This window comes from Aythya fuligula, chromosome 3, assembly GCF_009819795.1.
Source record: "Aythya fuligula isolate bAytFul2 chromosome 3, bAytFul2.pri, whole genome shotgun sequence".
NCBI classification, from domain to species: domain Eukaryota; kingdom Metazoa; phylum Chordata; class Aves; order Anseriformes; family Anatidae; genus Aythya; species Aythya fuligula.
In genome coordinates, this window is record NC_045561.1 from 18,682,039 (window position 1) to 18,695,877 (window position 13,839).

General features: G+C 37.1%; 1 protein-coding gene across 1 annotated transcript in view; it reads left to right on the forward strand.

Moving 5' to 3' along the window:
* The window catches only part of CENPF (centromere protein F), a 37,276-nt gene extending 23,675 nt beyond the window's left edge, over positions 1 to 13,601 (forward strand). The window contains exons 13-19 of the mRNA XM_032184806.1: positions 1,020 to 3,323; positions 3,886 to 4,038; positions 5,143 to 5,319; positions 7,850 to 8,030; positions 8,731 to 9,198; positions 10,308 to 10,496; positions 13,139 to 13,601. Of these exons, the coding sequence (XP_032040697.1) occupies positions 1,020 to 3,323; positions 3,886 to 4,038; positions 5,143 to 5,319; positions 7,850 to 8,030; positions 8,731 to 9,198; positions 10,308 to 10,456 (3,432 nt within the window). The 3' untranslated portion in view covers positions 10,457 to 10,496; positions 13,139 to 13,601. The remainder of the gene's footprint in view (positions 1 to 1,019; positions 3,324 to 3,885; positions 4,039 to 5,142; positions 5,320 to 7,849; positions 8,031 to 8,730; positions 9,199 to 10,307; positions 10,497 to 13,138) is intronic.
* Positions 13,602 to 13,839: the final 238 nt, after the last annotated feature.

The window sequence follows — 13,839 nt, forward strand, 5'->3', positions numbered from 1 at the left end:
ATGAACATTTTGGAAGTCAGTGCTGTCCTATCTTTCAGCACAGTAGGTGATGTGCAACCAATGAGCTCGATTTTCCTGCTCCTTGTAAAGAGTATCCTCTATGACAGAACCAGAATTTGAGTCAGATTAGAGGAAAACCACTTTAGTTCATGTACAAAGTGTATTCAACTAATTCCCTCCAACATAAATCTGACGGATTTATTTTCTGTTTGGGGAACTTCCAGTCTGGGTCATTAAGTCCTGTACAAATGGTCTCCAGCACCTGGTCAGCATAGGCTTGGAGATAATAGTTTAACACTGCTCTCAGACCGAGCATCTCAAAGATCTCCATTTTGTCCAACTGTGCAATGCTGAGCAACTGTTCCTTGCAGAGGAGAAAGTCTTTCACGTGTGTTTTGCTCACAGTTCACTTGGAGTGTCCACATTGACACACAGACACCTGAAGAAGACTGTTCCTACCACATATAGCTGGAATTCCCTCAAGATGAAGTACCCAGTACATGTCACTCAATTTCTCCCTGTGGTCCCTGTTCTTTTTTGGAGTCCTCAGGTTTCAAAGTCACTCAGTTTTGTTTCATATGAGACCGTGAGATGGCGCCATGTGTAAGCCAGCTCTGACAGACAGTGGCAATTGAGAGAAGGGATTCTTTGAAGATTTGGGTCTTGTTCCCCTTCAAGATTCTTTAGCACCTAATAGAAGATGAGCAGTAAGCAGTTTTGCCATTAGTGATACTTAAAGTTTTTCACAATTTTTGTATTTTGTCTTTTGTAAATTTGGCTGACGTTTCTCCCTCGATGTCTTTAAAATCTTTTGGCCAAAGATGTGTGCATGCAGTGTAAAATCCTTTACATAGGAAAATTGTGTGGATTCTGAAGTTAAGAAGGATGCTATCTATTTATTTTGCATAAGGGGGAAGCTTCGCTGGCTTAAGAAAGTTTTTAAAACTCACCTTGCTTTTTTTGTTTTTATTTATATGCATATATTTTTTATCTTTTTAATTGGTTCTTAAACTTTGCAGAACGCTCAACAGGAAAACGATAGTCTTTATCACTCGGGAAGCCCCTTTTGGAAGCCCTTCCCTACTGGAAGTCCAGAAATGAGAAACAATAAACCAAAACTAATCCCCATTGAGAAATCTCCTGTAGGAGACAGCTCTGTGTGTGAAAATGTAACTGCGACTCCTGAAGCAAGATTAGTAGAAGATTGTTCAGAGGAGTTTTCTAGAGAACAAAAATGTAGAAATACGTCAGGAAAAATCACCAGCCCTTCCCATCATGTTAGTGCACTGTCATTTTCTAATAGTGGCATATTTTTGGGTTCAGAGGATTTCTTTGAAAATCAAATAAGCGCTGAAGCTCTTCAGGAGGAGGCAAAGCAACAAACTCCTGAAAATTTGAAGCTGATCTGCGAGACAGAAGAAAGCCATGCAAATGTTGATTTACAAATGGAAGTCAAAAAGTTAAACTCTCACCTGCACTTTCAGAATGCACAATTAGCTCTGGAGAGCTCAGCTTTTGCAGAACTGGAGGAAACTACTGTAGCAAAGGAAGAGGACAGTGGTATAAAGGAGAAACTGGAATCACTTTCTGTCAGTAACCAACAATTATCTCTTGAAGTTCTGTCTTTAGAAAAAGAACCTGAGAAAATAAAGTCTGAGGTGGAGATATATCAAGCTAAATTGTCTAATGCAGCAGACACACTGGATGATGTTGAAATGGCCAAGGGAAACTGTCATGAACGATTTCTTGGAGCTGAAAATGAGCAAAGGCAGCCAAAATCTGAGAATGATAATATTAAGAACCATGACTTTTTCGTAGATAACAATACTGAAGTGCTTCAGGCAAAATATCAGCAGTTAGAAAGGGACAGGGAAATTGACCTAAAAACTATTTCTGTCCTTCAAGAGCAGCTTGTTTCAGTCACAGCTGAGAGAAACCATATCGGCCAAGAACTGTGTGTTTTGTCTGATACTAAAGAAGAATTGGATCAAAAGTATCAGAAGTTACAAGAGAAATTAAAAGAATTAGAGTCAACTAAGGTGGATTCTACTGAAATCATTAGAAGGTTAGAGGATGAAGTGAGGATGCAAACAAATCTGCTTGAGCTTGCTAAATCTGATATAAATCGGCTATCCAATGAAAAAGATAACCTTCTGCAGAAGTTAGGAGAGGATGCAGTGTCTTCCAGTTTAGAAGAAAAGCTTCAAAACCAAGCAGCAGATGTGAACAAGGAGCAAGAGCTGCTTGCAAGAGAATTTGAAGCTATGCAGAATAAGTTAAGTGCATCAGAAATGGAAAACTTAAAACTTTCTAGATCTTTGGAAGGCTTGTTAATTGAAAAAAGTGAACTTGCTGCTAGACTCAACTCAGCACAGAAAGAGGTAGATCAAATGCGACACGGAATTGAGAAGCTGAAAGTAAAAATTGAATCTGATGAGAGGCAAAAATGCCGTGCTGCTGAAAAGCTGAAGGAGCATGAACGGAAAGTTGACTTTCTTGTGGATAAAATCGAGAGGCTGGAAAGAGAATTGGAAATGTCCGGGGAAAATCTAGAAGGTGTCATCATCCAAATGGAGACGGCTAAAACGGAGGCAGAAACGTTAACAGTAGAGATGGAAGAGATGGCTGAAAAGTTGAAATGTCTTCAATTACAGATTGATGTTCTCACTTCACAAAATGAGTGTTTGGCAAAAGATGGAAAAGAAAAGCAAGAAAGAATCCTCGAACTGGAGTCTTCAATTTTGGCTACAGCAAAACTGATAGAAGAAAAGGAGAAAGAAAAGATGCAACTCAAGGAGGAGTTTGAAAATTCTATGTTATTGCTGAAATCTGAGCTGAAAGATGTAAGTGAGAAATTAGAGGTTTCCTCCCAGGAGGAAGCAGTTGCCAGAGCAAAAGAGCAAGTCTTGATTAATCAGGTTGCTCTTCTTGAGCAAGATAAAACAATATTACTGCAGGAATGTCAGGAAATAAAAAATGAAAATATCAAGTTGGATCACACAAGGGAATTACTTGTTCAACAATTTACGGATTGTAAACAAAAGCTGGATGAAAAACTACAGGAAAACTGTGTTCTTCAGCAGCAGGTGAAAGAAACAGAGGAGCTGTCTTCACAGTTGACACACATGGAACAAGAGCGTGAATGTTGGCACCAGGAAAAAGAAGCGCTGCATAACTTGGTTGCTGAGCTGAAGCTAAAGGCGCAACGTTTTTCTAATAATGAAAGCTTCCCGGATATCCTGAATGTTCTAAAAGTGTCCTATAAAGACCTTGAGGAGGAGCTGGAATCTACTCTTTGTGAAAAGACTGCTTTATCTAAAAAGGTAATACCATTTCCCTTAGGGCACAGTTCCCTTTTTAAGAACGAGGATAAAGTGTCCTCTGGGCTTACCACTTCCTTAATAAATTATATGTTAAAATAACTTTAACCTCAGACTTTTACAGTAAGCCTCCTATTTTTAAAATTATGTGATCAAATTGAGAACAAGTTTGCGCTGTATTTAGAGCTGGAAAGCATGATTGTGTTTTATGTAGGCCAAATGAAACAGTTGCTTGGAAGTAGGCATAGAAGTTGAATCAGATAATGTAGGATATTTTCCTCTTTCCTGTCGAAGGAAAAAGGAAAGACAAGTGAATAGTGGGTGAGTGAGTTTTTATATCAAGGATAACTAGGAGAGCTCAACAGAAAGTTAAACATCAATTGGACAAGTGCTATGTCAAAATGACATTAATCTGCTGTGACCCTTGCTTGGAGTGTGAACAACAATGGGAATAAAGTAATTCACCTTTAAAACTGCTCATATTTATGTACAAAAACTCTTGGGAGGTCACGATGTATCTAATTTAAAATTTAAAGAAAAAATGTTAAATAAAATTTCATTTCAGGTAAATAAACTGACTGAAAGTTGTATTGAGCTGGAAGCCATACTAAGTGATACTGAACAGAAGATTTCCAAATTACAGGAAGAATTTACCATGGAAAAGAACAAGCTTGCTGAACAAATACAGCTTCTTCAAGAACTCTCAGAAAAGAACAAAGTTAGTTACTGCACCTCTATTATTTCTGTCTTCAAGGCCAGATTTATTCTAGCTGAGAATGTGTGTGGGCTGGTCAAGGGAGCTGTGCTCTATTGACCGGTATTCCAGGTTCTTGCTTCCAAGTTTCTGAATATTTCATGTTCTATTTTGAGATGGAATGATGATTAGTTAATGCTTTTATGCCTTTTCCTTCCACTGAAGGAACTGAATTGTTTCCTTAGCGTAAATGCCACAGGTGGCTATCTGGAAATCTGGTGCCAAGAGTTCTCTAGTGCAGACATTCAATCGTTAGGCTGAGGATGTTAGATAAAATAAAAAATAAAAAATGCAATAAAAAATGCAACGTTTCTCAAGTCTCTTTATTCTTTAAAACTTTCAAGACAAAGTAAAGGAAGAAACAGAATATGAGTCCTTAGTTTAAGTTGTTAATATTTAATTCTCAGAGGCTGATTTACTGTGGAGATAAATGTAGGTCTTGTTTATTTGTGGCCAATATTATATCTTTAAACAAGCTTACATGGCCTTAGGATATGCTAATGACAGCTACAAAATTTTATAACCAGGGGCTTCTTTCTGTTGTGGCCTTGAAGATTTTGAGTGGAAATAGAACTGAGATTTCTGCAGCTTTCAGAAGTCCTGCATGGAAATAAATTTTCCTTTTGGCCAGCTGTCCAAAAAGTACCATCAAAAAAGTGGATCAAAATGAAAATGCTTAAATATTTGTTACCTTTGAGAGGGTGAGAGAAGTGACCCTTAATCTTTCAAGTCACTCTGAGGGAACAATTTTATATTTGGAGAGGTTAAGCTTTGGTTTTGGCAGTGCTGTTTTTTTTTTAACAGTGTTGGCAAACTTACACTCAGTGTACCCTTCAGTTCCTAATATTTATTTGAGAAGACCTTCCTTTGCCTCCTATCCTGCCTTTTGTGCTCAGGTTCTACATTCTGTAATTACAGTCTATTTAGCCTCTCTAAAATACATTTTTCTTACCAAGTTGTTTTTGGAAATTCAAAATTTCAGATGTACAGTCAAATAGTTTAACAGGTTGGCTATTTCTGCATTGATAAAATTCTAAATATCGAATAACGTTCTATTACTGTTTTTAGACTCAGCTGCATCTAACTATGTCAGAAAAAAATGAACTGATGAAGATTTTGGGGATGGTCCAGAAAGAACTACAAGAAAAAGAAAGTGAAATGAAAAGAGAAATAGCAGAGTACCGAGACAGACTACTTCAAACAGAGAAAGCGCTTCAGGATGCTTTGACAGAAGCAAACAGAAAGGTAAATCAGGAAATGGGAAGATTGGTGTTGTGATTTTAATTAAATGTTAGGTATTTAAAAAAAAAAAAAAAAAAGATCCTACTGTAAAAGAACCTGGTTTTGGTAACAACATTTCCAAACTCTCTATATACTTACCTCAGAACTCAGGAAATGTTAAATTGTTTTTCCTTTTAGCAAACAGTGAAAGATGAATTTACCTCAGAACTTAGCTAGTGTTAAGTGATATATATAAACTTAGCTGGGGCTATACACTTGAAAATGGGAGAGCAGCTGTATGTTTCAGTCCAGGGAACAGTTGTTTTGGTAGGAATGGTGAGGGAACAGTTAAATGAAGAATATAAATGGCTAATCTGATGAAAATACCACAGTTTTAGCCATGCAGCCCCGAGGAGAAGGGCTAGGGGGTGTTCCTTGATGAGAAGCCCAACATGGAATTAGATGACTTGGAACTGGATGGTCTTTAACGCCACTTCCAACCCAAACCATTCTACAATTCTGTGTTGTATACAAAGAGCCGTATCTTTGTATGGAGGAGTCATAAATGTCTATAAATATGTACTTGAGACCAGGAAGACACTGAAAAACAATTTGCTCTATTAATTTCTAAGTAAGTTACATTTCTATGACTATGAAGTAAATTTAAAAGCAAGTTACAGTAAAATATAGGGGCTTTCAAATGGCAGACTTCTTAGAGGCAGACTGGTATAAAAAATACATACTTGTGACAAATCAGTCTTTCAGTTTTAAACTCCTCAAAACATACCAAGCAAGTTTGCTATGGAATTCCCATTGGCAGTGATATGCTCTTAAGTATATCTTCAGAATATAGCTTAGTGTCCTTTTTAGCATCATAGTAATTAGGCACATTTTGTCTCTCTAGAATGAAATGCAAATTGAGGCCTGTCAAGATAAGATGAATTCATTAGGGCTCTTTAACATCTCACAAAAATTGGAACTTGAGCAATTGATGTCAGCTAATGAAGAATTAAATAATTCTCTTAAACTAGCTAATCAGACTTTTGGAGAGCTCCTAAATCTTCAGGTAAGAAAAAAATATTGAAGCATTAAGGTAGAGTACGTTAATGTAAATGTAGGAATCTGTGCTCCAGAGATTTGGTTTGACTTTAATATACAGCCTTTGTTTCACTAATGAGAGCATAGAGCACGGAAGAAATGTTGTTACTATTGATCTACATTAGAAAAATTTTGTTATGCATGCCACGACTTAGAGCACCTACAAGTGGTTTGTGATGCGAAGCACAGCCATCTGTTGTCTCCACTGAACATCTCGACTTGGTTATAACATGGTTAGACTGTAGTCAAAAGTGGCTTTGCAATGCCTCTGTTTTCTGTTTGTGAATTACGTCAATGATAAAGGATACCATGTTCTGTCTTAAGCATGTCTTGATGCTTTGCTCTTGATTTTGAGAGTTTATCGACTCCATTTCATACAGAATTCTCATTAAAATGATTAACTAGCGTCGTTCTGTGAATGATTGAACTCAATGATGGTAGAATTGGAGCTCCACTTTCTGTGAACAACTGATAGCTTGGGAACAGTTCTAGGTGTGCTTGGTTGGCTTCTAGTAGCACAGGTGAAGTTTAACTGTCCCTGTAGCTGGAATTCCGGTTATTAATTTTCCCTGCGTTTTTCTTATCTTCGTTATTTGTCCTGCTGCTGTCTGGGATTGATTGCTGGCTTTCAATCTTGTGCTTCCACTTCAGAAATGAGTTTCTCTCTCTCTAAAAGAACTCTTGGAGATAAGTGATCGATTCAGCATATTTGCAATTAAATACTGAATTACAATATGTTTCCCTTGCTCAAAAGTTCCGTATTCAATAGGGATGTCCAGTGTAGTGTTAGTTGTTAATTATTCTGCTTAATACCAACAAGGGGCTGATAGGAAACTCCAGGATGTGTACTGGTGACAAAGCGCGGTACCCATGGCACTGTAACTATGATAGAAGGCTTCCAGCTGTGCTTGCTGTGGCATTTGCACCCAGCTTTGCTCCAGAATAGGGAGCAGTCCAGGAGAGTGGGAATGGATAGCCAGGACTGGTGTGCTGCTGCTCAGAATGGTACTTCTGAGCTGAGATTGAGAGTGCAAAGCAGGCCTGGGTTTTCTTGCTTCTGCGCTAGTGAGATGCAGTAGGGACAAAAAGAAGACCAACGAAACTCAAACTAGGAGGAGAGTGCTTTACAATTCAGAATATTGATTTGAAATACATTACCTAGCATGCCTTAGTGCTGGGATAACAGGTAGCAAATGGACGGACTGTTGTGTCAGACCCTGGGTTTTTCTGCATAGTTAATCTCACGTACATATCTGTCCAGTAAAAGGATTTTCCTGGGTCTGGGATAAAGGGGCAGCTATAATGAGGTTGTACAGAAGCAAGCAAACAAATCTACATTACCTCCATGGTCTACAACTAATATTGCGTAGCAGCTGAGGAGGTTCCATTTGATAGTGTGTCGTTTAAACAGAAAAATTGTGCTTCTAGTATAACAACTGTATTTTTTCTTTTGTAGATTAATAATGCCAACGTTATAGTTCAACTAAAGAAGCAAAATGAACTTGCAGAGAGTAAAGTGCAGCTGTGGATGAAATCCTGTAAGCATATGGAAAAGGAAAAGGAATGGTTGCAGCAACAACTAACAAAATGCGAAGAAATGTTAAAGAAGAAAGATCTAAATGTGTCAGAGAAAGAAGGTAACTGAAGCTAGATTCGGTCTTAATGCTTTTCTAGCAATGAGTTAGTTGGCAAAACTTTTTTTTCCTAGAATGTCCATTTGCATATGCAGCACTAATACAGAGCATGATTTTTAATTAGCACAAGTAAGTACCACTGCAAATATGTCAGAAGTTTTGAAAATGTAATTCATCTCCTTTATCTCAAAGCATCAGAAGCAACCATGGATTATGAAAATATATTAAATATTACATTGTTTTGGTCAAAAGTGGCTTAAGGAAAAAGGGAGAAGCTTTTTTTTTTTTTAACAAGATTAACAAGATAACAATATTTGTCATTTTTCCCCTAGCTTTCCCCTCTGACTCCTGTTCCCTTGTTTCCTTTAAAGTTCACTGCATGAGATGAACTCTAAATGATGCTTAAGCAAATTTAGGGTTGCAAAATCAAGTATTGTGAAGTTACAAAATGACAGAGGAAATGTTTGTCCACGCACTAATCACAGATTCTTTTCAAATTTGGCATGTTTGTTTACTACTTAGCAAACCACTGTAGTGTATAACATTTCACTGATATTGGTATATCCTGTCACTTATTTTGTTCTTGTACAGTTGTAGAGCATGTGTAATTAATTAAAAGATCTGTGATCATTGTGTTATAAATTCTTTTACATTCATCCTTATTTTAAGTAGTTATATGAACAACGGTACTTTGCTTTGAAAGGTGCTGATGAGAATGCCATTACAGAAGAAACTAAGTTAAAACTGGAAGAATTACAGGAATCTGTAGAAGAGAAAACCAGAGAGGCAAATGAGAACTTGGAGAAATACTCCTCTCTGATTGTTAAATATTATAAACTAGAGCAAGTAAACGAGATGCTAGAAACACAAGTCACTTTGTTGAGTAGTCAGCTGAAACAGCCAACGAGAGATGCTGTCAGCAGCCCTTTGCTGAGTTCAGGCAACTTATCAACAGTGAGCAATCAGTCTGATCCAAGAGATGAAGATTCTGCTGAGCTTTCAAGTAAAAGGCAGCGGTCTGAAGACACCTGGAAGGATAATGGAGAACCAAGATCCCCTATGCCAGAGCCTTCATCAAAAAAAGAAAGGAAGGATTCTGTCTGTCAAAACTTGCTGTGTCAGGAGAACTCAGACTGTGAGCCGGATGGGCTTCCAGAAGTAGTGAGAAAAGGTATTTAGAATTTTTGGTAAAGGCAAATGTTCTATCACCATAGCAGGTGTTCTCTCTCTCTCTCTCTCTCTCTCACACTTTTTTTTTTCCTGTTTCAGCTGAATTAATTTTAATCTGGGTAAGTAGGTGACTATGTGAAAAACTTTTGGTGACAGTTATGGCAGGTGAAAGCAGCCAGTGAGAGTTGTGCCATTTAATGCCAATTCAGCACTTGTGGAACTGTGCCGTTAGACCATTTTAATACATTTACGCTACTGCCAAGTTAACTGTAGTTAAATGATCCTGGCAGTCACAACTTTGTAGTTTCTGGTGGCACATGTATTAGACACTAAGCATGTGATATGTTAGTAGCAATGAAGTTTTGCTGGAAGGTGACTTGTTCTAGTCATTTAAAACTATTCTGTGGGCTAGTAACAAACTTACAAGAGAATAGATGCAGACTACTGGTGAGGTGCCTCTGTAATAAATGCAGTTGTAATTGTTAGACAAGCTGCAGAAGTACTGAGTCACCTCAGCTTCAGTGATCACTCCCAGAAGTCAGGAATTCTTAGTTTATACATCAGTTGCATTTTGTTTTCTTACAAGCATCAGTATTTTTCTGGAAATGTACCTGTTCTGAGGACATGTGCCAGTTAGTGTTTGACTTCTAGGCTAGATGGAAAGATAATGGAGGATCTATAATAGCATAGTTCTAACAGAATCTGTGACAGTATAGTTCTACATGGAGAAAATAGGAAAAAACAAGAATGTTGTATTGTGGTATTGTGTTCTTAATGAATTCTAGTAGAACAATACGTGTGTTTTCAGACTAAAATTATTCTCCAGATGATGATGTGCCTATGGGGAAAAAAAAAGACCAAGAACTTGTTTGAAAAACTTTACTATAGAATTGCTGTTGTACCTTGCCTGCAATTTTCAGGGCTTGCATATGGAATTTGGAATACAGAAGATCTATTCAGTAATCTTTTTGATCTTCAGGAGAGTAAATTATTTATTTTAATCAGGTATTTTTATCCCCAGTGTGAAGAGGGAAAAAAAAAAAAGTCCATTTATTTGAGAAAAAGTGTAACTTATTTAGCTGTGTTTAATAGAAGCTGTTCATTTTCCAGGGTTTGCTGATATCCCCATCGGAAAGGTTACTCCTTACATTTTACGCAGAACAACCCTAAATCTAGGGACCAGTCCTCATGTGGGTTCCCCAAGTGAGAAATTCCTCTTACAGACACCAGATGTACAGAAAGGATCAGAATCTCAGTGAGCGCTCCTGTTCAACACCTGGTGGCAGCAAATCACAAAAGGTAATTTAAAAAAAAAAAAATATCTGTACATGAAGGCCATGGGGAAAGCCAATATGTTCACTAAGTTTATTCATCTTGCCAGGTAAGTTTGAGGATATATCATCGTTCTTTAAATTTCTTAGCAGTACAGTGAAGTTAAGATCATAAATACCGAATCACTCAAATGCGGCAGAGCTCTTGACCATGCTAGCATCCTGCAAATTGTTCCTGTGATGTAGTTTTTGACTTCATTGGGAAATCTGTTGGGAAATGTAAATGAAATACACGTATATTTTCAGTTTCTTTTGATGGATATTTAAGGCCAGATACTCATTTTACTGTAATTTCTTAGGTTTCAGAAAAAAAAATAATCAGCAAAAGAACCTTTGGGAGTCAGAGTTGAGGATTATATTTTTCTGCTAACAGCTTTTCTTGAAATTCCTCATTCTGAATGCTATAAAATAACTACAGATGTTTGAGTGGCTGTTAAACATGTAAATTGGGAACATTTAGATGATAAAGGAGCTAACTTTAATGTAAGTGATTACCAGATTTTGAGGTTACTAACATAAATACAACTGAGTTAAGTTTTTGAAGGATGATTTTATTAAAAAAAAAAAAGTTCAGTAAATGAAATTTACATGAAGTTTGAAGTGTTTTCAGTAACATGACACACTACAGTGTATTTCACGGTACATCAGAGTAGGACATTCTTTCTAAGCCAATGAAAATGCTTTGCAGACTATTGAAAATGTTCCAGCTTCAGAACAGAAATAAACCTTTGTCTGATATCTTCTCCAAAGTTGTTAACTGCACTATCTTAAAGCTGAGCAATGAGAATTTGAGAAGTTACCATCTATTGGTACTTCTTTACCTGACAGCTGCACAGAAATTTGCCAGTAGATCCAAATCCTTCCAATGTGCCACGTTACACAAAAATATTTTCTAGGCAATCAGAGGAGTCTGCCACACAACTAAATATGAAGTCATAAAGGATAAATACAGTTTGTTTTTTTTTTTTTTTAATTGAATTATTTTCTGTTAGCACATTAAGCATGTTGGCAAGATACCAAAAGTAAAAGCAAAAGCCACATAGACGGGGCTTTGAGCAACCTGATCTAGTGAAAGATGTTCTTGCCCATGACGGGAATTGGACTAGATGACCTTTAAGGTTCCTTCCAACCCAAACCATTCTATGATTACGTACATTAGTAGATGTATAGGTTTTGAGGCCAGAAAGCATCATTAGAATGACCACTCAGATCAGAGCCATAATTTGTTTTGAGCTGTAGTGTTAGGAAATCCATATATTAAAGTGAGAGTGAATCCCCTGCATGCGTGCATGTTTCAGGGTGAATTACCCTGCTTGTCAAAACATGCTGCATCTCACAGGTACTGCCTGAAGGCCTGTGGTTTATTAGTTCTTTAAGTGATGCCAGTAAGTTTTATTTACATTCATTTATATACATTTTCCTATAACCTTAGAAACAAATGGGGCATGTTTGTTGGAGGAAAATATGAAAACAAACACGCACAAAACCAAAACAACTCTATAGTGCAAAAAGAAAGGAAACCTTGGCTTCAGGAAGTTGCAGAGTAATTACCTGCTGTCAGAGCATAAGCTAGGTGGAGGCTCTCACTGACCATAGTCAAGGCTACAGCAAGTTAAAAGTAATCAGTAATAAATGGTTTTTAATTTAACTAGGGGGAGGTATTCCCAAACAGTCCTTCTCTTTGCCTAAACTTGTGTTTGTCTGGCTCTAAGGACAAGCTACTCCTGATTTTTAACTACATTGGAGAAATTAAGGTTTCAGGATTTTTTTTTTTTTTTCCCACAAGTATAAATATACAGAATCACCAGTTCCTGGAATCTGTGTCCAACTTCTCTCTTGGACACTGCTGGAGATATATGGGTTGGTTTTACTTCAAATCCATGAACATCTGGGAATTTCTGGAGGAATTGTTCAGAGTATTGTTTCATCATTTGTGGAAACTATTAAAATGTGTTGCTTCATGCTTTATATTAATACAGTAAATATTGTGTCTTATTTTAAAGTGAAATAGGTTTGGTTTCCTTCTCTTCTCTGACAGGTACTTATATATACTTCATTTCAGACACCCAGATTCAAACTGTTGCAAACTTCTCAACGTGTTTAAAATGTGCCCTCTGTCATACACATTTATTCACTTTTGTATGTAGACTTAATGTAGAATTCGAGTGCTTTGCACATCAGCTAAATGTGAAAGCAGTGGTTTCTGTTCAAATGGCAGTAAAAATGTGAGAACTGTTTTATGTTTGCAGAATACGTGCAGAGGAAATGAAATACAGATCTCTGCAATAGCTGGTACCTTCATAAACACACTAAGGGTACTGTCTGTTCCCCGGTTAAGCTTTGTTTCTGCTCCTAGCAAAATAGCTTGCCAGCTGTGTAGGAGATACTCCATCTTACCCATCAGCAAAACAAGTGATGTTAAGTCTCACTGCATTGTATATTCAAGAGAGAAATGTCTTCAAAATATTTTGTGTTGTTGTTATTGTGCATGTGCGCTTTTTTTTCAAATTCCCAATAGTTAATTTTTTTGCAATGAGCCTTTTGACTTACTGCAGAAAGCTACCATTTTACCATTACAAGTCAAACAGAACACTTATGTTTGTGTTGCAGGTAAATGGTGAACAGCAGCCCCAAGCAGGGACAGCTCTTCCAGCACTGAAATCTACTTCAAGGTCACCACTTTGCCCATAGAAGCAATCCACAAGCACTGTCTCTGACAATACTAGGGAGACTCATGATTCACAAAGCCAAAAATTCCCTAAACAAACAAGCACTACCCAAGCAAGATGAAAAACAAGAAAATTATAAGGTGCTGTAAATTTCTTTCAATTTAATTACCATGCAGAACAACTGATGACAAAAAACAGTTTGTCATGTAGATACCAGACCTATATGGAGGGCACTATTTTCTCTTATCGAATGATTAACAATACTCTTCAGATCTTGTTCATGAATATTTAGTAATATCAAGTCACTAAAAGTTGTGGAACGATACTGAAGGAACAGATCTTCTTTGAATTTTCTGTAAAGAATTGTACATAAACCTGCTATAAAATTAAACCATTAAGCCAAAAAGTGGACTACATGTTGCCTTGTACATCACTGATACCATTTGTTCTGTGTACTGAATGATGATTTGCAAATGGAAATTAAACTCACCTGAGCATCTCAATCTATTAGGTTCCAGGAAAAATGAGGCAAACACTATTAGAGGTTTTATAATGAGGCATTGACTTTGTTTGTAACTGCAAAAGCATATATATAACCAGACAGAGGCTGGAGTGCACAGGTTCAGTCCACTGTGTTCTTGG